This window comes from Phascolarctos cinereus, unplaced genomic scaffold (genome assembly GCF_003287225.1).
Source record: "Phascolarctos cinereus isolate Bilbo 61053 unplaced genomic scaffold, phaCin_HiC Scaffold_5;HRSCAF=322, whole genome shotgun sequence".
Lineage (NCBI taxonomy): Eukaryota > Metazoa > Chordata > Mammalia > Diprotodontia > Phascolarctidae > Phascolarctos > Phascolarctos cinereus.
In genome coordinates, this window is record NW_027555958.1 from 407,739,651 (window position 1) to 407,767,027 (window position 27,377).

The 27,377-nt window shown below is 37.8% G+C and overlaps 1 protein-coding gene across 1 annotated transcript in view; it reads left to right on the forward strand.

The window, feature by feature from the left end:
• Positions 1 to 25,727, forward strand: part of ACBD6 (acyl-CoA binding domain containing 6) — a 226,752-nt gene extending 201,025 nt beyond the window's left edge. The window contains 2 exon segments of the mRNA XM_020984281.2: positions 7,933 to 7,963; positions 18,413 to 25,727. Coding sequence (XP_020839940.2) covers positions 7,933 to 7,963; positions 18,413 to 18,567 — 186 coding nt within the window. The 3' untranslated portion in view covers positions 18,568 to 25,727.
• Positions 25,728 to 27,377: the final 1,650 nt, after the last annotated feature.

Sequence of the window (27,377 nt, forward strand, 5' to 3'; positions counted from 1 at the left end):
CAGTGCCAACCCATCCTTGAGACCCATTTGTGTGGATGTGAATCTGGTCTGTTGCCTTATTAAGGATGAATAATCGATAGACTCTGTCTTTGATTGTTTTCCTTTCAGTCAGTTCCTCGCTATGCTTGCAATAGTTATTTACATATTATATCATGAAGTTTGCTTTTACTCTTGCAGCCAGAATGGAAGGGCAGACATCTTTCTTGTACTGAAGCTGCGTGGCATAATGTGTAGACAAAAAATGTGTCCAGTCTTTTCATTTTCCACTAAAGCTAAACTGCTCTAGTCTTGTTTTGTTACTTTTAGAACAAACAGAAATAGAAATCTTACATGTTTTGTTTTAGCAACTGAGACAAATTCTCAAGAGTAAAACTAGAAATCATGTTTCCATTACCAGTTCTTCAGATCTTTGAATTCTCTGGTAACTTGACATTTATCCAGAATAGGCCACTAAGAAAACTGGTCAGATGATATGAGCAGTTCTCAGAAGAATTGTGAGCTGTCAGAAACCATATGCTTGGTCCAAGTTAGTAATAGTAAGAGAAATACAAATTCAAACAATTCAGATTGAGTGAGGTGATATTTGTGAAGTGCTTAGCACAGTGGCTGGCTTATAGTGGGTGCTCAATAAATGCTTATTTCCCCCCTCCCCTCAGAAATTTCATTTTGCCAACTGGCAAAGATGGCAAAGACAGAAATAGTCAACATTGGAGGGGCATGTGTTGTATTGATGGAGCTATGGATAGGTCTGTTTTGGAAAACGATTTGTAATTTATTTAGAAATCTCTCTTTCTAATCTTCATTCCTGTTCCATACTAGGCATCTACCCCAGGTTGATAAATGACAGGAGAACCCTCATACAACCAGATACTCACAGCAGTACTGCCACATGGCATAGTGAATAGAAAGTCCACTTCAGCAGCAGTAAGAACACTGGGGAAGCTATGAGGGCCCCAGGGAAAGCTCTAAGGTTCTGCATTGCAGAACAAGTGCTAATCAGCCCTTGGAAAGGGCGTTCCATTGATGGTTCCCTATACTGATGAAATCATAGGCCTTATTCCCTCTTCTCCTCCTCCCCCCCAAGGAAGAAAAACCTTGTCTAAAGTAGCAAAAAAATCAAGACCAAGTTGATCAGGGATTATGGTCACTACTGTGCAAAGCCCTGGGCATACAAATAGAAATAGTGAGATAGTCTCTGCTCTCTAAAAGCCCACATTGTAATTGGGGAAGACAATGAGAGGGTTCAGCAGCATGGAATATGGAAAAGGCTGATGGTCCTGAGAGAGCAGTGGGAGGGAAGATGGCAATGCCCAAGGGTCCTTAGGAGGCATCAGTAGATCAAATGGGAACCCCAGGGCTCTAGAGGACATAGTGCAGGGAAGATTGTAAGGCTTGTGGGCCAGAGGGTATAGTAGCTAAATAGATGGTAAGACTCAATGGTCCTCCACCTTGCCAGAAATATTATAGTTGATGATTCTTTTCTCATCCAATGGCATAAATACCTTTGACAGTCTGGAGAACCCCATCCTCAGACAGTTGAAAGGTAGAGAGTAGACAGAAGTATTAGAATGGAGAAGGAACTCTTGAATTCCCTCCTATACTAGTAAGGTTGGGAAGGACTCTCTAAAATGCCTGCCAGTCTCCCTCAGGCATTCTGATTGACTCATCTTGGTCCCAGAACCACTTCTCATTAAAGAGGAACCATAAAAAAATTGTTAATAGGGATTTGATACCTTCGGTATGTACGAAGATAGTAAAAGAACATCTCATTGCCCTTCATGAATTTCTCATTTGGCCCAGATGAACTACATCCTGAGGTGCTAAAAGAATTGGTGCACTGGTACAGGTGAATATTAAATACTGTCAGCAATACTTATTTGAAAGATGAGGGAAGAGGCGTCACAAAACTGAAAAAGTACAAATGTTTCTTTCTACCCTCCACCCCCCCTAAAAAAAGGAGAAAACTGAATGTGTACTATAAACCAATGAGCTTGGCTTTGATTCCTGTGAAAATCCTAGAATTCATCATTAAAAAGATGTTTGGTGAACATCTGTTAAAACAGGCATGGATTACAAAGATCCAGGATGGCTTCATTAAGAATATGCCACCTAGCGCAGCAAATAGAGCTCTGGCCTTGGAGTCAGGAGAATCAGAGTTCAAATCCGGCCTCAAACACTTCACACTTACTAGTTGTGTGACCCTGGGCAAGTCACTTAACCCTCGCTAAAAAGCAAAAAAAAAAAGAAAGAAAGAAACAATATGTCATTCTACACTGCACATATATAATCTATATCAAATTGCTTGCTTTCTGAAGGAGGGGAGAGAAGAAGGAGGGAGAGAATTTGGAACTCAGGTTTTTTTTTAAGGATGTTTAAAAAATTTCAATGTAATTAAGAAAAAAAAAGTAAAAAATTTTTAGCTTTTAAAAAAATCAATACTGGGTTTTTCACCCTGGGAAATATACCTCACTTTCTTAACATAAAAACTATTAAAAATATTATAAGGGTTAGAATTTTATGACAGTGTTTGCATATTTGCTGTGAAGTACCTATTATATCAAAACAAAATGTATCAACATGTATATATTAAAGAATACATGAGTTCAAATTCATTGAACAGCTCAAAATCAATTAAAAAGACTTTTCAAACTTAAAATATATATCATTGTAGAAAAGCCTTATTTTCTTTTTTTTTGTTTTAACTAGGTTACTAAACTGGTAGATGGAGGATTATTGTAAATGTTGTTTACCTAGACTAGGTTTTAGCAAAACACTTAATAAAGTTTTTCATATTATTCTTATGGAAAAAGTGAAGAGACATGGACAAGACTAATACGTTTAGATTGATTTGACACTGGTTGAATGGCCAGACTCAAAGGAATGGTCATTATGGTTCAGTATCAACATGGCAAGAGGTTTCCAATAGAGTACCCCAGGAATCTGTGCTGTTTAGGATTCTTATTAGTTTCTTAAATAAAAGGATAGATGGCATACTCATTAAATTTGAAGATTCCTCAAAGTTGGGAGGGATAGTTAAAACACTGGATGACAAAAGTCAGGATCCAAATAGATTTTGACATCCTAGAATGCTGAGCTGGCTATAAGAAGATCAATCTATCAATTAGTAAGTATTTATTAAGAACCTACTGTGTGCCAAGCATAGCACCAGGTATTTGGGGATACAGAGACAAAAATGAAATTGTTCCTGCATTAAGGAGCTTACATTCTCTCTGGGAAATAACCAAAATATGTTTGCAAAATATATGCAAATAAATAAAAATAATGGTGGCAGTGAGGTACCAATAGCTGGAGGTGTGAGGAGAGGCCTTCTGTAGGAGGTAACATGAACTGACCTTTGAAGGAAACTAGGGATTCTAAGAGGAGAAGTGAAGAGAGAATGTGGGATAGCTTGTACAAAGGCCTGTAGTTGGGAGATGAGGTGTCATGTGGGAGGAACAGCAAGAATTACAGTTTTGTCGTACTAAAAAGTGTATGAAGTGGAATAAGACTGGAAAGGCATATGGGAGTCAGGTGGTAAAAGGCTTTAATTGCCAGATAGAAGAGTTATAGTCAGACCTGTGCTTTAGAAGAGAGACTTTGAGGTAGGGAAAACAATTATGAGACTATTGAAGAGCTCAAGTGGTGATGAATGATGAGCATTTGAAAGATGAAATTCAGTAGGGATAAAGGTAATGTTTTATGCATGGATGAAAAAAGTGAACTTCACAAGCACGGGATGGAGAAGACCTGGTTACGTAGCAGTAAACGTTTGTCTAAAAAAGATCTAGGAGATCTAGTGTTTACTATGCACACAGATTCAGTATTAGTCATTGAGCACTGCATTTGATGGAGCCATACCTACTGAAGAGGAGGCCATCTCCAGTCATCCTGATCTGTATCTGGCTACTGGAACCAGATGGCTCCAAAGAAAAAAGTGAGGCTGGTGACCTTGCACGGCCCTCCCTTACTTAAATACAGTTCCCTTGAATGTCATGGCATCACCCCCCTGATGTCATGGTCCTCTTTAAGAACTTAAAGACAGACAACAGCTATTGAGGAACTAGAAGGGAACACACTCACTATCAAAGTATCTCATCAAAGATAATTGTTTAATTAATGAAAATGACATGAAAGAAGATGCATTACCATCTATTTTGCTGAGGCATCATAAGAACCAAGGGCCTTTCCATCTGATTTCACCTGAAACTTGCTATATGTGTTTTCTCCCCATTAGAATGTAGAGCAAGGACTGTCTTGTTTTTCTGTCTATATCCCCAACATTTAGCACGGTGCTTGGCATATAGTAATCATTTAATAAATGTTTTTTCATTCCTTCATTCACTGTGATATGGCAGCTGAAAAAGTTAATGTTGTCTTCAGCTGCATTGAAAGACTTGGCCAGACCATGTTTGAAGTATTGTATTCAGTTCTGAGGGGTAGCGTTTAAAAAAGCATATTAATAAGCTGGAGAGTGCCCAGAAGAAGGCAATCAAAATGATGAAGGACCTTGAGCCCAAGAGTATCATATAAAGGAACCAAAGGATGTTTAGTTTTCAGCTGGAGAAAAGAAAGCAGGGGGAGGGGAAAGGGACTAGAGAGAGGCTAGCTGTTCAAGTATTTGAAGGACTGTCATGTGAAAGGGAATTACACTTGCCCTGTTTGGCCCAAGAAGATAAAATCAGGAACAGTTAGTGGAAGTTGCAAAGAAACACTTAGATTTTTTTGAAAATTTATTTATTTTTACATGCATTTGTAATCTGCCCCTCCTGTGACGTCCTCATTGAACAAAGATAGATAGATAAATTTCTAATCATGAACATGCATAGCCCAGCAAAATCAATTACCAAACTGGTCACTCCTGAAAACGTGTATATTTCTCTCTCTCTCTCTCTCTCTCTCTCTCTCTCTCTCTCTCTCTCTCTCTCTCTCACTCTCTCTGTCTCTCAATTTTAAGTTCATCACCATTCTGCCAAGAGGTAAGTGACATATTTCATCTTTAGTCTTCTAGTCTCAGGGCTTATCTTTCTATTGATGAGTTCTAAAGTCTTTTAAACTTGTTTTTTTTCCAAGTATTATTTTCATGTTATATATTATTCTAGTTCTTCTCACTTGACTCTGCGTTGCTTCATACAAGTTTTTCCAGATTTCTCAGAATCTCATTTCTTATGGCATAGTAGTATTCCATCACATTCATATACCATAACTTGTTTAGCCTTTCCCCAAGAGGAGGGCAGTGTTCCTCAGTTTCCAATTTTGGGCTAATTCCAATTTGGGCTAAGAAATTGGACTGCTGTAAATATTTCCATACACAGAGATCCTTTTCCTCTTCTTTTGATCTCTTTGGTATAACAGCCTAATAGTGGTATAGCTGGGTCAAAAAAGGTATAGACACAGTTTTACTAAGTTTTGGGACATAGTTCCAAATTGCTTTCAGAGTGGCTATGCTAGTTCACATTCCCACCAGCAGTTACTAGTCTGTTTTCCTGCAGCCCCTCCAGCATTTGGCATCTTCTTTTTTTGGAATCTTTGCCAGTCTGATGAGTATGAGGTAGAACTTTAAAGTTGCTTTCATTTGCATTTCTCTAATTATTGTTGATTTGGAGCATTATTTCATATGCTTTGTTGGTAGCTTAGATTTCTTCCTTTGAAAATTACCTGTTCGTATCCATTGACAATTCTTCTGTTGTGGAATGGCCCATAGTTTTGTAGCCATGAATCAATTTCTTATATACCTTGGATATGAGACTTTCATCAGAGAAACTGACTGCAAAGATTTTTTTTTCCTGTTTACTTGTTTGCCTTCTCATTTTAAGGTGTTTGTACAAGTACTTTTAAATTTTATATCATCAAACTCTTTAATTTGGGTGACCTCTATCACTTGTTTCTTCTGAACTTCTCTACTATTGATACATCTCAAAGGTAGTATATTCCTTTGTCCTCTAATTTCTTTATGATATAACCTTTTTATTTCTAGGTCTCATGTATCCATTTGGAACTTATCTTGGTGAAAATTAGATGAATGATGCAGTGGATGTAGTGCACTGGACTTAGAGTCAGGGAGACCTGAGTTCAAATCCAGCCTCAGACTTACTAGCTATGTAACCCTGGGCAAGTCACTTAACCTTGTGTGCTTCAGTTCCTTATCTGTAAAAATGGAGGTAATAATAGCATCTACCTCCCCAAGTTGTCAAGATAAAATGAGATAGCATTTTAAAAATGATTTGCAATCCTTAATGCACTGTATCAAATGCTAGGTGATGGTGATGTTAGTAAATGGTATGAGATCTTAGTCTAAACTCAACATCTGCAGACTGCTGTCCAGTTTTCTTAGCAGTTTTTGTCAAATAGTGAGTCCTTTCTCCAGTAATCAGGTCTTTGGGTTTATCAAAGACTGTGGTACCATGTTTCTTTCTGTGTTGTAGGCCTAATCTATCCCACTGATCAACTTCTTACCTTTTTAAGCAGTCCCAAATTGTTTTAATGTTTTGCTGCTTTGTGGTATAGTTTGAGATCTGGTAGACTGAGACACTCCACACTTCCTTCCCACTGGTTTTGGTTTTTTTTTTCATTATTACTCTTTAAGATTCTTGATCTTTTGTTCCTCTGTATAAATATTGTTGCCTTTTTCCCTACCTCATAAGATATTCCTATGGTAATATAGTAAAAATTTAGACTTTGTCAGGAAAAAAAATTGGAACTATTCAAAAGTTAAATAGGTTTGCTTTGAGAGTGTTAGTGAGTTCCCCCTCATTGTATGTCTTTTAGTAGAGGCTGGATACTATTTGTTAGGTGAGATCTTTCCATTTCTAAAATTCTGTGATTTTTGTGACTTTCCCAGGGTTTCATAGTTACTAAACATATCGGCTTTTTTTTAATCTAAAGGCTCAGACTCATAAGATCATGGCTCCCCTTCAGTGTTTTTAATGATCCTAAATTTCTCCCTGAAACAGAGGCTCATCTTTTTTTTAAACATGACTCCCTAACAGAAAAACCCATCTTTTTAATGCCTTTGTTCTCCCAGTGATGCTATGTGGCTGTGAATCTTGGAACATATATACTTGGTTTTTGTAGTTACTTACTCACGTATTATAGCCATTCACTAACAGCTTAAAACAGTAAAAGCACCCAATTGTTAGCCTTTCTTTCCACAAGGGGTTGGATTTTCCATGGTTAGAGATATAATTGGATCTGAAGGCAGAACCCCTCCTGGGGAAAAAGGGGTACAATTCAAAATGCAAACATAAATCACAGTTGTGCTGGATGATGCATCAGCATTTCTCAGGAACTGCCAAATCCAAGGGCTAAGATGGAAATGTAAAGCAAGGTTAGGAGTTTTAAGCTTGGAGGTCTGTGTAACAATCAAGTACATGCTATGAAAGTGTTTGAAATTATTTATCTGACAATCTGCCTCTTCAGCATTTTGCCATTTTATCTTTGCACTGAATGTTCCCTGCTCCCATCTTACCTGGCTCTGATATAGGAGCACATCAGCATACCATCACGCATGCTGGAACTTCTCCTTACCGCATGCTGCTAAAGTTCTGGGATCGACCATTTTTGCTAATAAGCAAGACATCTTAACCAAACAACAATAGAGGGGGGAAAGCTGACTGAAACGTTGTTTCCCTATCACTGGACTTGTTTTGTTTGTTTGTTTGTTTTTAAAAACATTTTAATCATCTTCCTGAGTTCAAATCTGGCCTCAGACACTTATTAGCTTTGTGTCAGCTAGCACCCTGGGCAAGTCCCTTAACCCTGTTTGCCTCAGTTTCCTCATCTGTAAAATGAGCTGGAGAAGGAAATGGCAAACCACTCCACTATCTTTGCCAAGAAAACCCCAAATAGGGTCACGAAGAGTCAGACATGACTGATAGATGACTGAACATATCACTTGCTTGGAATTCTAAAGTGTGTTATTTCCTTTCTTTGTAGGATAATGAAGGCCAGACAGCACTACATTATGGTAAGCTATTGATAAATGTTCTAGAATTGTGATTGATACTGTTCTTTGTCTTCGGAGAGACAGCATAGCATAGTGACTAGAGAGCTGAGCTTAAAGGCAGAAAGACCTGAGTTTGAGTACTGTCACTTATGTGTGCTAGCTGTGTTACTGTGAACAAATCGCTTCGCCCCTCAGTGCTCTGGGAGGAAGGTGCTGGGGATTCCCTTACTCGGGAATTCCCTGTGCCAGTGAGATTGCAGGTCCAGCCCATCCTAGATCTTTTCTCCTTTGACTGTGGAATTAGACCTAGGCTAAAAAAGAGATATTTGCATGGTCATACTAATGGATACATTTTTCAAATCTTAGAGGGGAAAGTGGGAAAGAACAGAAAATGTCAAATATATAGAAAAGCATGGCTTTTCTGCAGGAGCGACTGCAAAGATGTTCTTACTCATCTTAGGTATTCTTTTACTGTTAGTTCAAAGTAAGAGAAACTTCTCACACCTTATGGGGGTAGGGGATAGAGGAGGGAATCCATGTTTGTGATTTCATCCCTGCAAATAACTCTGATATGGAAAACCCTCCATCAGTGTAGATCAGTACATTATAGTCTTAGAGATTAGCCTGGGGAACTGACAGGTTAATTGACTCGTCCCAAGCTTTTATATAGTGTGTTCTGGAGGCAGATGAACCCAGGTCTTCCTGATTCCACAGCTGAACTTCTACCTACCATACCACACTGCCTTTCCTCTTAAATCTAATTCATATTTAATCAGTCACTGTGATGTTAGTTTATTAATGTTATTGAAATTTTAGATGTTTCTTTGTAGTAAATAAACATGACTACAGATTTCTCTAAACTACCTTATTGTTTTTCCATGCTTTAATTACATGATAAAATATAACATATTTTTAGACTTCATGCCTTTTGAAACTAAAACAAACAACTGATTTAAGATAGCAACAATGATCATCTCTCTTATTTAATTGGACCCACTTTTAACATTTTTGGCAAAATACTGAATAATTAAGATAAGTCAATAACCGCGGTGTAGTAATGCTAACATAGCATTTTTACCTTCAGGGGATTTCACATATATTATTTTTAACTCCCGCAAATTGGTAAGGATTTTTTTTTTCAGTTTATATAGAGGTAAATTGAAACCAACAATTTACATGCCTTACTGGGAAGGATTTCAATCTAAAATAATTTAAAATAAGAGTTAGAGTTAGTATTTAGCAGAAGAACTCCTAAATCCCAGAAGATGCTAGAAAGGAGATTTTGATCCAAAATGCACCTCTCCATTATAGTGGACCACAGGAAATCCAATGCTGAACCATGGAAAAATAACTGAGTATGTCCAATTCTTGCACCTAAACTGTGGAGCTTAGAAAATGTGGAGATGGAGTGGGGAAATGTTATCCTTACAGGAGTTCTTGAAATTCCCTATAAATCTGCAGCCCTTGGACTTTTCATAAATAAATAGCAGGAATGAAATCAAGGCTTCCCTGGATATTCCAGTAAAACTTAAAGAACTCTAAGCAGTAGATATGGGGGCTCCTGAAGTCCTCCTTCACCTTTATAGTTAGAGAACATGTGGAAAGGATCTTCCTATAGCATAGTTTTTGTATTTCAGCTCTATGTGCTGCCATTTGAAGATTCGCTTAAGTGTGAGAAGGAAAGATGCATGACCACCAGTACAAAAGCCTCTGGACTAAAAATGACTAAGTCCAGGATAAGAGATTCACAGATTCCATTATAAGCATGCCAGGCCTGTATTGCCATTCATCTGTAATCATCACAAAGTCCCCAGGTGCCCTTTCTTTGTCCACTGCTCTGACTTTTCCCATCTACGTACCTTAGCCAGTACATGATATGAAAAATCAAATTTAAATGTCACTAAATGCTCCTCAGACTTCTGAGAGATGAACTAGCATGTACCGGTTATAGTATGTTTCACTGTTGTAAGGATCCTTGATTTCATCAGGGTGGTTACTCCCTCTGACAATGTAGATCATAACCCCTTCATGCCTTAGGAAATGATCTTCATGGATAGATAAAGCCAACAAATTCACCACTTAATGGTACCCCTTCTGGTGTTGAACCTCTCTGAATTTAGCTGGGCCAGTCCTCGAATGATAGACATACTGATTCTCCCAGGATCATACGTAAAGCCTATCCAGCTTGGGGAGGATGTTGTTTTTGAAAACCAGGGTTACCACCAGCCATGAGGCATTGGGGTAAGACTTCAGTGGAGGAAAACATCATTGGATCCAGTTCTCCCACCTCAAGTTTAAAAAGCAGACTCCTATAAACCTTACACGGAATTCCCTCTACAGGTTTATTTGGAGAGAGAAAAGAATATGATTTTCATATACCTTCCCTATATACACATCCCAAAGTGTTTACCACTCTGCAGAGTGTGAGTACTGTCTCCAGCAGGAAGAGAAGGGCCAGTGGGGAAGCATGTGGGTGTGACATTTCTGCTGAAGCAGTTCCTGAAGACACCCTGTTGCTGGCTATTGTCTAACCCACATGGGGAACTTGCAGCCCCCAGGCCATAAATGGCTTTCTAGCCCTTGGATGCAGCCTTTTGCCTGACTCCAAGTTTTACAGAACAAATCCTTTTATTAAGGGGATTTGTTCTGTGAAATTTGGATTCAATAATAGGGCTGAACCTGAGGACCTAGAGGGCTACATGTGGCCTGTAGGCCGCAGGTCTCCCCCTACTCTCCCACTCCTCCCCAGTGTCCCTGGCTTTTGAGCATGCATAAAAATGGTCACCTACCCTGTTGCCAAGTCAGAAAACATTTATTTAGTACCTATATGTGCCAGGGACTGTGCTAAGCACTGGGGATACAAAGAAAGGCAAAATAGTCCCTGCCCTCAAAGAGTTTACAATCTAATAGGGGAAACAGAATGTAAAAAACAATGTAAAAATAAGACAAACAAGAATAATCTCTGAGAGAAGGCACTGGCATTAACTTCCTTCTGTCACTATTAAATAAGAAATATGTTAAGGATAAAAATTCCAAATGACAGCTAGTTTTAACATAACCTAACCACAATATTTCACCAAAACCCATAGTTTAGAAAACAAAAAGCCATCAAATTCCATTGGCATATCCTTCCCATCACATTCTTTTTGCACTCTTTTCTTCCCATTGTGTTGGATTTTATTCTGTCATTTATATCCAGATTCTGAAACTCAGACACTTTATATTCTGTCTGATAATGCCTGAACCTGGAGCCAGCCAGCAAAGTCCAGAGAGGATTTGAGAACTTCTAACCTGCAAGATAGCCTTTCACTTTTACATAGAATCCTACCAGCCAAACGCAACAGACACATAGCAAAGATACTGAAAAGGAGGAAGATCACAGGCTAAATAGAGCCCTGGGAAGAAAAGAGTACCTTAGGGGAGAAATATTAACTGCCCAGATTATTGCTGGATTAGATGAGCTCCAACTGGTTTCTAATGGTAATAATTACCAAGTGTTTCAGCGTAATAAAGCATAAATCTAATAACTTAAGAGAATCAGAAAAGAAGAAAAAGAGAAACTCTTCGAGTTTAATGATGCCTCCAAATCCTAAATTCAGGGATACATATTTTATCATTACAGTTCTTAAAGAGTGTACCCTGCCAGAAGAAGTGGATGCCTTTTCTTACTACCTGATCCTAAGAAGCCATCTCTGTTTTTCATAAAGGGAATATAAGAAAGCATTTCCAGAGGGAAGAAGACCCCTGCCAATTCAGTTCAGATATTTTTGGAGCATCTCAGTGTTCCTTAAGTGACTTCTGTATATTAAAGGCACTATAATAGATGCCAGGAATGCAAATTCAGTTAAAAAAAAAAAGCATTGATTTGGCACTTTCTCCGTGCCAGTTCCAGGGGGCACAAAGACAAAACTGAGATAACCCTTCCCTTCAAGGAACTGATACTCCACTGGAGGATACAATAGGTGTACAGATAAGTGAATACAAAATAATTTGAGGAGATAGAAGGGGGTCTGTGAAGATTTCACTGAGGAGCTAGCACTTGAGCTGATCCTGGAAGGCAGATCGTGTGTGTGTGTGTGTGTGTGTGTGTGTGTGTGTGTGTGTGTGTGTGTGTGTGAGAGAGAGAGAGAGAGAGAACATTCTAGGCCCAGGGGTCACGCTGTGTGCAGTAAGTAAAGGCAGAACTTGGCATGTCAAGTTCAAGAACAAGCTCATGGCTTCATTTGGCTGGAGGCCTTTAAATGTCAGCCTCAGGAGTTTGCATTTTATCTTATAGTTAATAGAAACACAATTAAACATTTTGAGTAGGGGTGTACCATGATTTAAGCACTTATTACATTCCGGACAGTGTACTAAGCTCGGGACATATAAAGAAAGATAAAAACATTCCCTTTCCTCAGGGTGCTTCCATTTTAATGGGGAAAACAATATGTAAATAGGTAAGATGGAATAGATGGAAGGTAATCTCAGAGGAAAAGTATTAGCCAAGGAATGGGGAAAAGCTTTTGACAGAAAGTGAGATTTGAGTTAACTCTTGAGGAACAGCAAGAATGCCAGTGTCACAATCCCTAGAGTGCGCAAAAGGGAGTAAGACTTTAGAACACTGGAAAAATAAGAAAGGACCAGGTTTTAAAGAGCTTTAAATGGCAGACAGAGGACTTTGTATTTGATCCTGTAGGTAAGAGAAAGCCACTGGTTTATTGAATGGTAAGGTGACATGGACTGATGCTTGAGGAAAATTCATTTGGCAGTTGAATGGAGAATGAATTAGAACAAAAACTATAAATAAGGAAGTTAATTAGAAGGTTTTTAAAAATAGTTCAGACAAATTGAGATAGCTAGATGGTACAATGTATAGAATGCTGAGCTTGGAGTCAAGAAGACAGTTCAAATCCAGCCTCATACACTTACTAGCTGTGTGACCTTGGGCAAATCACTTCCTCCTTGTTTGCCTCACTTTCTTCATCTATAAAATGTGGATAAAAATAGCACCTGCTTCTCAGAGTTGTTGTGAGGCTCAGATGAAATATTTGCAGAGTGTTTAGCACAGTGCCTAGGAGGTGCTGTATAAATGCTAACTATTGCTATTATTATTATTACCACCATTATCATTATTACAAAAGTTAACAAAGACCTAAAGTCTAAAGTAGGTGGCCATGTTGGTGGGAGGGAGAGATGTACTGCTAGAATCAACGAGACTTGGTAGCTGATTGACTATGACAGAGGAGGAAAAGGAGTCAAAAATTACTTACCCAGAGTGGTGTCCTCGTCAGAAATGGGGAAATCTAGAGGGAAAGGCTCAGTTTCAGACTTGTTGCCCTGCTTTAGATATGTCCCTACACTCACTGCTTAAGGTGAGAACATCCTTCTGTCCTGTCTGTTCACATCCTACTTCCTGCCCAGATTGCACAGGCCTTGTGAGAGAAGAGACAGTGTGCAGTTCTAGAGATGAGTTGCATGCTTCAAACATGAATATGGGATCATGTAGCATATCTGAATACAGGCTGTCCTTCCACTAAATCTGGCTCATAAAAAAGTTTTATTTGGCTAGGTGCCAAATGTATATTGCACGTTAGACTTGAGAGTCAGAAATACTTGAGTTTATATCCTGCCTCACTCTTACTTAAGCCTCTAGCCAAGTCACTTACCCTCATAGCCTCAGTGTCCTCACCTGTAAAATGAAGATAATAATATAAACTGCTTGATAGAAGTTTGTGAAGATCAATTAAGATAAATATAAAGTGCTTTGTAAACTTTAAAGTACTATATAAATGCTAGCTACTGTTGAGAAGAAAGTAATAATAATGACAGATAAAATATTGATAAGAATGAAAAAGAATCTTTATGTGAAATGAAAGAAATGTAAATACATTCTCAGTTGTGTTGTATGGTCATTTTCTTGGAATTTTGCAGTGCATGCTTATGTGTTTTGTATTTTCCTTTCCAAAAAATAATCTTAATTTAGGGCTGAGTCCTACAATTTAACGTGTGTGTGTGTGTGTATGTGTGTGTGTGTGTGTGTGTGTGTGTGTGTGTGTGTGTGTGTGTATATATATATATCCTATATTATTGGAAGGGGGGAGCAGTGGTAGTGACAGTTCAAAACAATAGATAATTCAAATGTCATTTCTGTTTGACTTTGAAATGCATTATACAATTTTTACACATATGACCTGCCTCCTTAATTATATTTTGTTTGGATGGATATTAAAATTACTTTGAATTCCCTGGGCATACACCAGCTGGACAATGAGGAAAAGCAACTCTGGAGCCTGCTGGGTTGTAAGGAGAAGTCAGCTCAGGATTAAATATTTGTCATAGATAATCCCCATGGTAGATAATCTTATGAGTAATACAAAAAAACTCACTATCCCACCAGTTTTTAAACATTACATTCTCCCTATGGGTGGTACATGGGTACAATAGTAAAATTAAATGCAAACCCAAATTCTTTTATACTCACTGATCATCTTGGTCAAGTAATGGCTGTTTTTCAAGTCTATTGATAGAGAGAGAGAGAGAGAGGGTGTGTGTGTGTGTGTGTGTGTGTGTGTGTGTGCGCGTGCGTGCGCGCACACATGCATCATATCCTTCTCCATGCTCATGTACTTATTTGCATTCTATTTCCTGTGCATTGAATGTATTGTCATTGTAAAAAATTATTCCATTTCAGGAATCTTACACCCCAAATGATTCATTGATAGATACAGCCTCTGTGGTTGTCTTTCAAAGTAGTTTTAGTAATCATTGTATGGAAGACAAATGTGATAACACTAATAATTAAGATAGGTAGACACTGAAACGGTATAATTTGTTGAACTATTGATAACATAGCAAATACTTAAGAGTAACTTTTTAAAAAGTGAAAGTACTCATTTTAAAAATGCCTCTTACAATGAAATTACATAGATTACATAATAACTACTTTAAAAGTAATTCATTTTTCCATTAAGTTAAACTAAAACAAAATACCCTTTGATTTACTAGGTTAATATCCACCTTTACTATACCTACCCCAGACCCTTTTTTAGCTATTCAGTGTACATTTACTGATTTGATTTAATTTTATTTCAATGTACTTAACTATTTTGGGAACTTTATTATAACTATAAATATGGTTCAGTCCAGTGAGTGAGAACAGTGAGATGCTGGGGATTTCTTTAGGATCTATCCATTCTTTTTTTATTCATTACAGTTTGGTCTGACAGCTGTCCTTGTGATGACAGTTTTTGTGATTACAGCAGGTGTCAAACTCCATCCTTAGACGGGTTGTAAATACTGGTCCCTTCCAATTAAAGCTGGGGTCAGATCCAATAGAAGGGCTAAATAGAGGCCAGTATTCTACTATCATATGTCCTTACCAGTTCATACCACATGGACATTAGGTAGCAACATACTACAGCACCTGTTTGCCTCCATTATACTTTAGCATTCACTGACCTTCAGGAATTGGTGCTTCTGTTATTTTATGATTAAATATGGTCCTCTTTGAAGAGTTGATCGGTATGAATGTGATCTTCGTCATAAATGGCCTGTTAGTCTTTTCCCCCTCCCCCTTCTCCACCGGGAATACTAACATCATTGCTTCTATGTCTCCCAGAGGAAATCAAGGCTTTTCCTTGCACATGTAGTCATGTGATTTCAGAGTGGGCTGGCTTTGTATCCTCATGGGCTCTCTATCTTCCCTGTAAAGCACCATCTGTTCTGCTCCTTCCATGCTGTTTCAGGGCAGTGGGAGGAGACATTAGAGTGAAAATAAATAAAAATTTTTAAAAAAGAAAGAAAGAAATTCATCATCAAAACCCTGAGGATTAATGGAGTCAGAAGGCAAACTGTGCTGAATGAAAATTCATCTTCACCTGTGCCAGTGTCAGGGCTGCCTCTCTGGCACTTGACAAATAGAGGTTCCCAGGGTACCATAAATTCAGCAGCTGTTCTAATCCCTAGAGACTTTTTCAAGCTTTTCCGAGATGGGCTGATGACCATTTTTGGATTTCCCAGCACAGTGTGAGCACCAACACATTTCCTCATTGTTTTCATATAGAATTCAACCCATTTTCCCTCTTAGCACACTTCTCCTATCTGCACCTTGCCCTTTTTTGGGTTTGTTTTGAGAGAGTGGGAAGTTCATGAGTCACATTTAAAATAGTTTGTCCCTGTGTTTAACTGAAGATGCAGATATTAGTCAACAAGTATTTAATGATCACCTGCTAAATGCCCAAGACTATGCTGAGTGTTGTGGGGGATACAAAAAGCCATAAGACGTGACCTCTGCCTTCAAGGATCTTATAGTCTAAATAGAAAAATAAGACATAAATAGATAAAAAAAATTATGTAACAGTGAAAAGCAATGTATAGTAGGGGCCAGTTGGATGATTCTATGTCAAAGATTCTAGGAATTACCTTTCAGATTCTTCCTTCACTCACCACTTTACCATCTTCCAGTAGAGTATTCCCATTAGGGGATTCTTCATCTTGTCAAAGTACTAGGCTAAAGAATCTTGACTTCTTTTCATTTCCTTTACTTCATCTCTTCAATTTACTGTTTTTCCTCTTTCTGTAAACACAAACAGCATTTTAATAAAGGTGACACATAGTAGGCATTCCCTGTGATTATACTATATCTCTGACTGAAGACATACTGTGATCTTTATCCATACCTTAAATTCTGTATTTAAATGTTTTATTCAGATTAGGTTAGATTTGACAGATTTGATCTTAAATTTTATTCATTCCTGCCAACAGGCATGTTATTTAGAAGGTCAAGTTCCATACAAACATAGGTATGCAAAGATTACATCGCACCTCCCATAAAGTAGTTTCTATCATAATGATGCTCCTCATCTTTGGGAAGCTAAGTGGGTTTTATCTTCATTAGTAACAAATATTTGTCAAATCGCAGTAGCAGATCATGTCCAGTCTCAAAGTAGGATTGAACAAAATCTGACCTGAAATGTCTTGGTTATTATTATTTGGGATTACAGATTAATATGGTAGGCACAGTCTTCCTTTGTTGATGGGTGAAAGGACTTGATTTTATTGAAGCATATCCAGATGTTTCACTGAAGTAGAGATTGACAGCCAGAAACATTTTCATTATAGTAACAATAGGAAGGTCAGATGATTATTGCTCATGATATAGATTCACATAGCTATTTATATGAAGAAAAAATTAGTCATTTTTTTCTTCTCATAGTGACTATCAGACAATGTATCTTTAACTTTATTCTTTTGCATGCCAAGTGACAGTCTTTTGTTTGGGACTCGGTTTAATGCCATTGGTTCCCATTACCACCACCACTGCTAGTACCTTCATGCTGAGATTACCTTGCATTTACTCTGCATATACCTGGTATGCCTATAGCTTTTTGCATGTTGTCTTCTCTATTACAATGAGATCTTCTTGAGGTCAGCATGTAGATGACTTTGGTGGACCGGAGAGAGAGACAGACAGACACCTCTGGGTTTACCCTAATCCTGTTCTTCTTTCTCTGCCATTTGAAGAATCATCAAAACTGACTGAGGAGGGCAGTGTGTGCAGATGGAAAATACCTCGAAAGTGTGGCTTTAAAAGTCAGGTACCCCCAATAAGTAGCTACCAGGCCCTACAACCAAAAGTAAGTTTGAAGATTCCAGGAAGGGAGAACTCTGAATGGTCAGGGAAATAGTTTTGCTCCTTACCTAAGATAGCACACCAGCAGAGGGAAAAAGGGAATGTCATTATAAAATCATTTAAAAGTCCAAGAGTAGATGAATACAAACTGTAGCCAAAAATGTAAGTGGAAGGTTTAATAACTGATATTAATAGTTTATGCCTGTTAAGGGGTTGGGTTGTTTGGGGTTTTTTTTTTTCAGCCTTATAAATGCATCTTCTGAAGGGCACAGTTGGGAAATTTCCACATTCCACATGGTCCTTGCATACTCATTTTCCCTGCATGGAAAGAATCTACCTGAAATACTGCTTTGACCCAGATGGCCATTATGATGAAACAGATTAATCAGAATTCATTAGCAAATCTGAGCTGTTTAGACACAGAACAAACAACATGAAACTTTCTAGATGAGTCATAGGCAGTCTATGGCATGGGTGCCATAAAATGGACCACTGAAATAAAGTTATTACATATATTTAACCACTAAGTTAAAATCCACATGTTCACAATTAAATATCTTTCTCATTCTTGTTTGGATACAGGTCAGAATAAATGACTTCTGAGATCCCCTACAACTGAATGTGTGTAATTCTCTGAAATGTGCTAAATATTTGTATATCCCTCTCAAGGCAATGAACAAACTAAATTTTTTCTAACTCTTGAGTATTCAAACGTACTATTTGTCAGAATTATGACACTATAATCTTACAGCACTATAATAGTAAACATTGTAATACATTATGACTTTTTGATTATCACTACTAATGAGATATTGTAGTTTTCCATTCATATCATACTAACCTTTTTTTCTCTTTAGCCTCTGCCTGTGAGTTCTTAGACATTGTGGAACTGCTGCTGAAGTGTGGAGCTGACCCCACCCTACGAGACCAGGAGGGCTGTCTGCCTGAGGAGGTGACAGGCTGTAAAGCCGTCTCTTTAGTACTGCAGCAACACACAGCTGGCAAACCTTAACTCCACAGCTGGGAAGCTACAGCCTTTACTAGCCCAGGGCTTCAACAATGAAAGAAAACTGCAATAATAATAACCCTTCTCTGCCATTCTTCTTTGGTATGCATTGGCTAATGAGGAATAGGACACTCAGAGATGTTGACTGGTGATTCAAAGCCTCTGCAATTCATTCTATCTGCATACATTGGGGAGAATAGATGAACTTATGTGCAGTACATAATATGATCTAGTTCTTTTGAGCATGCTCTGATACTTATCAAAGCTCAAGAGGGCGGGGAAAGGAAGCAGATCATCTTTCACAACATTAAATGTGACTGCTCTTTAAAATATAGATATATAAGCAAAAAGTGACCATTTTATACAGAAAATGAGGGCATCTATTCATGAAATATCTTATTTGGTGGTAACCAAATGGTCAACGGAACTAATACAACTGGACTAAGTAGACATTCCAAGTATACTTCTCATTTGACAGACAAATTTGAAAAGGGAAGAGGAGGTAGTGGTCAAAAACAATAAGGAAAGAGTTCTTTTGCATTCTTTGAGGGATGTGGAAGACATAAGGAAGATCAGCTGTTTTATGACAACCTCCAAACCTTCGGTGTTTAGGATAGGATCCTGTAAATTCTCTCAGAGGAAGAGATTTTGATGATGGACAAAGCACCGGTTAAGCCAGTATTCTTCTCCTAACCAACTTGGGACAGGGAGAGAGAGGGATTTTCTTAGTAGCCAACCCTATCTCTCCAGCTATAATGTTTGTGTCAGAAGGATTTCAGCATTATGTTAAGTAAGAGTCTTTTAAGGTCTAGTGTGAAATGGTACACACAATTACCTAGTGCTTTTGAGGGTGGAGTGGACACCAAGGTATCCTCTATTAAGTGTGTGGATGCTTTTTAAGCAGTGTGCCCATGCCCATCCTGGGCTCTAAGTTTGCCTTTTTATCCTGACTGAACCTAATCCAGGAAACTCTTTTCAAAGCTATTATTGTACAGATCAAGTAGCTCATTCAGTAGGAAGTTAGTTTGAGGTTTGTAATCGATATCATCAGACTAGTAGCAGGCAGTGTCTCAGAACTTTGGTTGGTGTTGAAGCTTTCCATCAGCTCATACTCCCCAGGGAGTGCTTCCATGGTAGGAATCAGGTGTGTTGATTAGTGCCTCTCTCCTGTTGGATTGCTCTCAAGCTTACTTGAAGACTTAGATCTTCTAGGATATTGACCAGCATCTTTCACCAGTATTCAGTTTTTTAATTGTTTAAAAATCTGGCGTGCATGTTAGAGCCTCCTGAAGTTTCACTGACATTCCTACAGAACTTTGTCATTACCTTGGAGCTCCTCTCACAGCATTCAAGCTACATTGCAGCTCACTTTGGCTTCATTCCACTGTGTATCCTTGTGTGTATAAGAATCCTCCTCTCCTGGTTGCAGCCAAAATGCAAAAATTGTTGCATGCCCTTTTAAAATTAATGTTATTTTGTGCATATTAGTAACAAAGCAAATTTAGTAAAGTTTTTGTTCTATACAGGCTTAAAGGGCAGCTGCTTGGGCCCACTGACTTGTTTTGACCCAATTCTGCAAACATTTATTAATCACCTGCTCTGTGCAAAACACTGTTGTCTTTTGTCAACATTTGGTAGTCTCACCTTGATATGTATTAGCCAGGCTTTTAGTTTTCTGTTCTCTCTCACCAAAACAAAGTCAATAGAACTTAAGTGCAAGATAGCATTTATTTTTTTATTTATTTCACTTTAAGATTTTTTGAGTTCATTTTTACAATTTTAGGTCATTAATTGAATATAACCATCAGGAGCTTAGATGGTTAGATGGTTTAGCAAATGCATTCTAAAGCCAGCTTCAAAATATTTAACTCTTTAGTTAAGTTACCAAGACGTGAATTCAGGAAACTGTCTTCCAGAAGCAGTTAATGTTATTATCATACAGAGCAGCCTGTGAATTACCTCTTTATATCATAAGGGTTGTGTTGGCATTATCTATTACAACAGTTGAAACCTGGTTTTGATTCCCCTTTAACTTTTCTTGAGTTATTATAGAAATAATTATGCTCCTACCTTGAGCATTTTAGATTAGGATTCTTTGAGTTTCCTTGCCAAAAGTGGAGGGGCTACTCCCAAACAAAGAATATATTTTGAGGCAGAAACTCAACTAGTCATCCGAAAACCTTCTCATGGTGAGTACATGATGAGCTAATGTTTCCATACTACTTAATTGGATTTTCCAGTAGTTTGGCCTAAATGTTACCATACCTGAAGTCAGAAAATGTATATTCAGATTCTGGCCCTGATAATCTTTGTGACTTGGAGTAAGTGTCTTTACCCCCCTACACCTCAGTTTCCTGTATAAAATGAGAGGATTGGATTAGATGATTGTTCATGCCCCTTTCAGCTCTAAACCTTATAAACAAATTGATTTGAAAGAGGAAATGTTTTAGTGTGGGTTCAGCTGTGAATTCTGGATATGTTAACAACAATTCAAATGAATTATATTCAAAAATATAATGGGAAGTATTTTGAAGCAGTTATTTCTGATTCTACTATGGGAAACAACAAGAATGTTAAAAATCCCTTTTCAGATACCACAGTTATTTGCGGGAGAAGGGGAGGAATAGTTTGAGTTTTTATTGGCACAGATATCCGATTCCAGATCTTTCTTGTTTGGTATTTCTAGTGGAACAGAGCATTGTAAAATTTGTACCACAGTCAGTTTCTGTGGGGTTAGAGCAATCTTTGCGTTAGAAGAACAAATCATCTTGAGTGATGTAACTAAAAAGTTCTCAAACCTTGTTTGAGATTGTCTTTGCATCCTTACTCTTTGGCCTTTATCACTTTTCACCTTTTTCATTCTGATTATCATTCTTAGTTCAGGACTCTACTTTAAAATCTCGTCCTCAGTGCCCTAGTACCAGCATCTACCCATAAAAGCACAGCTGACCATCTTTTTCCATTTCCCAACAAAGGTATTTAATAGGATTTCCCTTCTTACTGAAGATATACCCTCAAAATATCACTGTTGATTTTTTTTTACTCTAATAATGGTCTGTAGCTGAGGGCTTTGTCCTAGTTGGAAAGGGTGAGTGGTGATCACATTGATATGTAATAAACCTTTCAGTCTAATAACCCAAAATGTCTAATTTTTGCTAAGTATACTAGCTTTTAAGTGTAGAAATCTTCTAACTCTTTGGGTCTCCATTTTTAAAAACTAAATTATACTTTAAAAGAAAGGCAGTCAATTTTTATTATCCAAACATTCACCCTTCTTCCCAAGCAGTCCTGTGGCCAGGTACATTATTCGGATTGACACCTCTCGAGAAGGTTTTTACTGTCATCCTAAAACTTCTCTTCTGCATCCTCACAAGGTTTTACTTTCTTTAAGTTCTGGATTTGGAATAAAGGCCCTGGGTTCAAGTCCTAGGTCTGCCACTTACTAGCTTTATGGCTTTGGGCATGGTACTTAACAGCATTTGGTCTCAGTTTACTCATCAGGTGAATGAAAGGGAGAGGGAGAAATGACCTACCTTTAAGATCATCTTTAAGGTTTCTTCTAACTCTGTGAGCCTCTGAGTATAAGGAATTGAAAGAGATCATATAAAGTATCAAATGGGGACAAAACAAAATGTCTCAGTTTATCACCCAGACTCTTTCCTGAGGCTTATTTCTTTGCCTTTCCCACTCTTTCAAGAGTTAGAAACTTTTTGTGGACTTGTGATACTTTTAATAGTTTTTAGAATCACAATCCAGATGGCTTGTCAAGGAAAATACATACTCTGTATGTATATTGAGTGTGTCTAGTTTCTCACCAACATCAGCCTTCTAAACCTTGGATCTAGAATCATAAAACCACAAAATATTAGATCTGGAAGAGATCCAAAGCTATCTTGTCCAGTCCTATTGTTTCATAGATAAAGCAGCTAAAGCTTCCTCCCAAGGTTTGGGTGGCACCCAAGATCTCTTCAGGAAAATGCCTTGAAGGGCAACAACAAAAACAAACAAAAAAATGATTTTTATTTTAGAGCCCAGTACTCTGCGGCTATGAATTATGGAATATAAGGCATCAGAGCTGCAGGTTACACAACAAGCAATGAAGATGCTTTGTAGGATTGATATCGATGATTGAAGCACATTACCAACAAAGAATTATAAGCAAAAAGATTGATGAAAGATGATCAAATAGATATATTATGGGGTGGCCATGGAGCAAGGAGTGAGGGATAGCAAATGTACATTCTAGGGGGCACTGAGGATAGCAACTCCTAGTACTTCGTGTGAAGCCCCTCTGCAGAAATTTATTACAGGACCTGATTGAAAAGACTTGGATGGGTCGTGAGCTGCGCCCCTGGGTGGAACACCCACATCAGAGAGATCCCAGAGTCAGGATAGCTGAAGTATCACTTTTAAGTGAAGAGGTTGGACTAGATCATCTCTGAGGTCTCTTACAACTCTCTATTCTATAATCCCTTTAAAAACCTTAGAGAAACCTTTAAAAAGGTAGCACCCAACACTTTGAATTCATGGAGTAAACTGCTTAATTCTTTACCGTTTAATCTCTTTAAAATCACTTCTTGGCAGAAAAGCCACACACAGATGAGCTGTCATTTAAATAATAATGCCTGTTTTAACTTTTCAGAGTGCTTTACCATGCATTATTGCATTTTTTCTTCACTGTACATCTGTTAAGTATGTAGGACAGGTACTGTTACTGAAGAAACTAGGGATATGTAAAGATTCACTGGATTACCCAGAGTAACCCAGCCAGCTAGCTAGTGGCAGCACCACTGTTAAGACCAGGTTGATGTGATGACAAAGAGGGACATTTTTTTTTTAGTTTGATAATCCGCAAAGCCTCATTTGGCATGGTGAATTACAGCATAAATAATGACTCCTTAATGATAAGAGGCCCTTATGGCTCGGTTGTATCAGCCCCCAACTCTAGCCCTGGTGTTAGTCTACTCCAGCCTAGAACTAAGATCTCTTAACACCCAGCCCTCTCTCCTCTGTTCATTGCATTATTCAGTGCAAGGCTTCGTTAGGCTAATATATCCAACAGGCATTTATTAAGCACCTACTATGTAAATCAGCTTCATAAGTGTGGGAAGATGGAATAATGGGAGATAGCAGTTTGTATGAAAAAGATCTGGGGATTTTCATGGATGTAAACTCAATATAAGATAGCAATGTGGCATGGCAGCCAAAAAAACTAATGAAATCTTGGCCTGAATTAGAAAGACATAATTTATGGGGATAAGGAAGTGATAGTCCTTCTGTACTCTGTCCTAGTCAGACCACATCTTTAGCATTGTGTTCAGTTCTTGGTGATACAGGTTAAGGACATAAACTGGAAAATGTCTAGAGGAAGGCAGCCAAACTGCCTTGAATCTATGTCATACGTAGAGATTGGTTAAGACAACAAGTAATGTTTGGCCTGGAAAAGAGACGATTCAAAGGGAGACATGTTAACAGTGTTCAGGTATTTAAAGGGCTGTCGTGTGAAAAAAGAATCAAACATGCTTTGTTTGACCTGAGGGCAGAACCCGCATCAATGGATAGACATTGAAGAGAAGCAAATTTAGGCTTGATTTCAGGGGAAAACTTGCAGACAATCAGAGCTGCCCCAAAATGCAATGAGCTTCCTTGAAAGGTGATTCTTTCCCCCTTGTGGGAAGTCCTCAAGCAGAGAATAGTTGACCATTTGTCAGATGTTATAGTGAGGGTTCCTTACAGTTTTAGGTTAGACCAAATGGGTCACCAAGGTCCCTTCCAACTCTAAAACACAATACATGCAATAAATAATTAAGTACATAGTATGTTCAGACCATGTGCAAGTTGCTGCTGGAAATGTAAAATTTGAATTAGACAAAATCCCTTGCTCTCAAGGAGTGTGTCATCTTAGTATAGATTAAGAAATCAATAGATATAGCTGTTTTATGCAGTCTTTTCAGTAATGTCCAACTCTTCATGGCCTCATTTGGGTTTTCTTGGCAAAGATACTGGAGTGGTTTGTCATTTCCTTCTTCAGCTCATTTTACAGATGAAGAAACTGAAGCAAACAAGGTCAAGTGACTTGCCCAGGGTCACACAGCTAGTAAGTGTCTGAGGTCAGATTTGAACACAGGTCTTCCTGACTCTAGGCCCAGCACTCTATCCACTATACCACTAGCTGCCCTAGACATAGCTATAATATATAGTATTAAAAGATAAGTACATTACAGTTACAAACAAAGAGGAAAAGTTGTTAAGGAAAATTGAAGAAGATTTCAAGAGGGAAATCACATTTAGTTGAACTTTAAAGGACACCTAGGACTTAAGGTATTGAAGAAAGGGAAGGAGGACACTCCAGCCAGAGGATACAGAGTGAGAATGGTGTGAATACTCCACCACCACGCATTCCACCAATACCATTGATAATTGAGAATTGGTTCTATAATGTCTCAATGTTTCATGAGGTCTCTCAAAAACAGTCTTTCCACAATACATGAATATCAGAACATAATTCAGAGTTAAGCTCATAATATAACCATGTCTCTAATGAAGATGTGAGAATTATAGACCATTTTCCACATATTTTATATGAAACATCACATAATTCTATCTGAATCTCTTTAGCCAGAAGGATAGCAGTAGAAGCAGAGATGTAGAATCATCTGTTAGTTTTTTTTTAATGTTTCAGCATTTTCTAGCTAAAAGGTTGCTATTATCCAGTGAACCTTTTTATTAAATAGGTATTTCTTTGCTTCCTGCCAGCTTTAACTACTTGGCTGTGGCTTATTGTTCCACATCCTGGACACTGCAACGTCTTTGAGGATTAATGTACCAGGTCTAGGATAGCAGCATGGCTGAGCTTTGTTTGTTGGAGGGTTAAGTCATAGACCTCATTGAATAGCTATTTCAGTTACACATAGAGATTTTTAGATTTTTTGTTGTTGTTTTTAAACTGAAATGTGACATTTTATTTTCCCAACATCTGTGTTAAATTTCAAGCTTTAGAAGTCCCCTCAGTAAATCAGGTTATGTTCTGTGTAGAAGAATGTGGGAAATAGCACACTCTCTAGTTACAAACCAGTACTTATTAAATTCCTCTTCCTATCGTGATTTATTGTTATTTGAATTGTTAAAATGTTGATCAAAATAAAAGGAACCAGTTCCCAAATTCATTTTCCAGCTTCTTTATCCCTTGCTCACCAAAAAAACTTTGTCTAGTTTTTAACCTGACTTAGATTTTATATAGCAAAAAATCATTATGGTATATAAATATGCCCTGAAGTCTTCATTAAGCAGTTTAAAGTGGCCTATACTTGGCATTGTGTTTTTCCCTCTGGTAAACTCCCATTATAAAATACCTTGCTATTGCATGGATGGCATCATGTTGTGGAAGAGATCATGTCCCTCGGTACAAAGTGATGTACAAGAAAGTGTTGCTTTCTTCATAGTGTAGCCTCTTCAGAGTTGGCGCCCCTTCCTCAGTTGTTCTTAAGTTTTTAATATTTTTTATATGAGGATTAGAAAATTTAGTCAATTTAGAATTTGATCTGCTCAGAGAAACAGTTACACAATATTGTGATGGTAATAAAATGATTCATGATTATTTGAAACATTGACTCAGTTATCTTTTAATTGTTTCAGTACCATTTCATAATGGCTGAACTATAGATTTTCATCTATAACATTAAAGCCCAGTTAACATATTGAGAGCTGACTGAGAAAGTAATTATCAAGTGTAAGTTTTAAATGAAGAGAAACAATCCCTTTCTAGAATAACAGTCTCAAGAATACCTGAGCATACTACTTGTAATCCTGGTCTACAGTTTAATATACACAAAGAATGAGGAATCTTAAAATAATCTATTAATTGGCATTAGGCAAGGAGAAATCATTTAGACCTAGTCCTTGGTTATCTTTCCTGTCATCATATCATATTCCTGTTAGCTCTGAGACAGAGAAAATTCCAAATCATCTCAAGCCTGATCCTTATGAAGAAAAACCTATTTCAGAATTTTCCTATTTGTAATTTTATCTTATTACTGAAATGAATTTCAGGATTTTGTTTTCACTGCTTTATATGTTGGGTTTTGTTTTGTTTTGTTTTTTTTCAAAATAAATGTCATTATTTAAAAGCTGTCTGAATGCCCCTTCTTTAATTAAAAATTAAACATTTCTGAAGACAGCCAACAAGGCCTTCTGTAACTAGAAGGCTACATTAGGAGATAATAACAAGAAATACAGGTATAGTTGTCTTCAAGTTTTGTGCTGGCTTATGTGATTTAGATGTCTACTTCTTGGCCAGTGCTGCATCTTTGTTACTGCTAATATTGTTTCTCACCATCCTTATGTTCTTCCTAAACAAAAAACACTGTATGTTTCTACAGCATTTTACATGTATGTGCCTTTACATGCATTATTTTATTTGAGCTTCACAATGAAATTGAGATGTAATACCAATATCCCCAATTTATAGAAAAGGAAACAGACACACACGAGGTTGTGACTGACCTCAAAGGCTGTCTTTCATCCTTCCATTCATTTTACAAATGAGGAAACTGACACCAAGGAAAGTTAAGTGCCTTGCCCAAAATCACCCACAGCATCAGAAGTGAGATATGGACCCAGGTCCTCTGACTAGAGTTGGTTCTCTGTTCACCATACCACACTGCCAGTCTCACACAAGTAGTAACAAGTGGAGCCGTGATTTCATAGGTTACTGATAAAAAAAAAAAAAACACACACATTAGAGTTGGCCAGGTGCTTTCTTCACAACAATGCTGTGAGGTCAATATTGTGATCCATTTTATTTTCCAGGTAAGGAA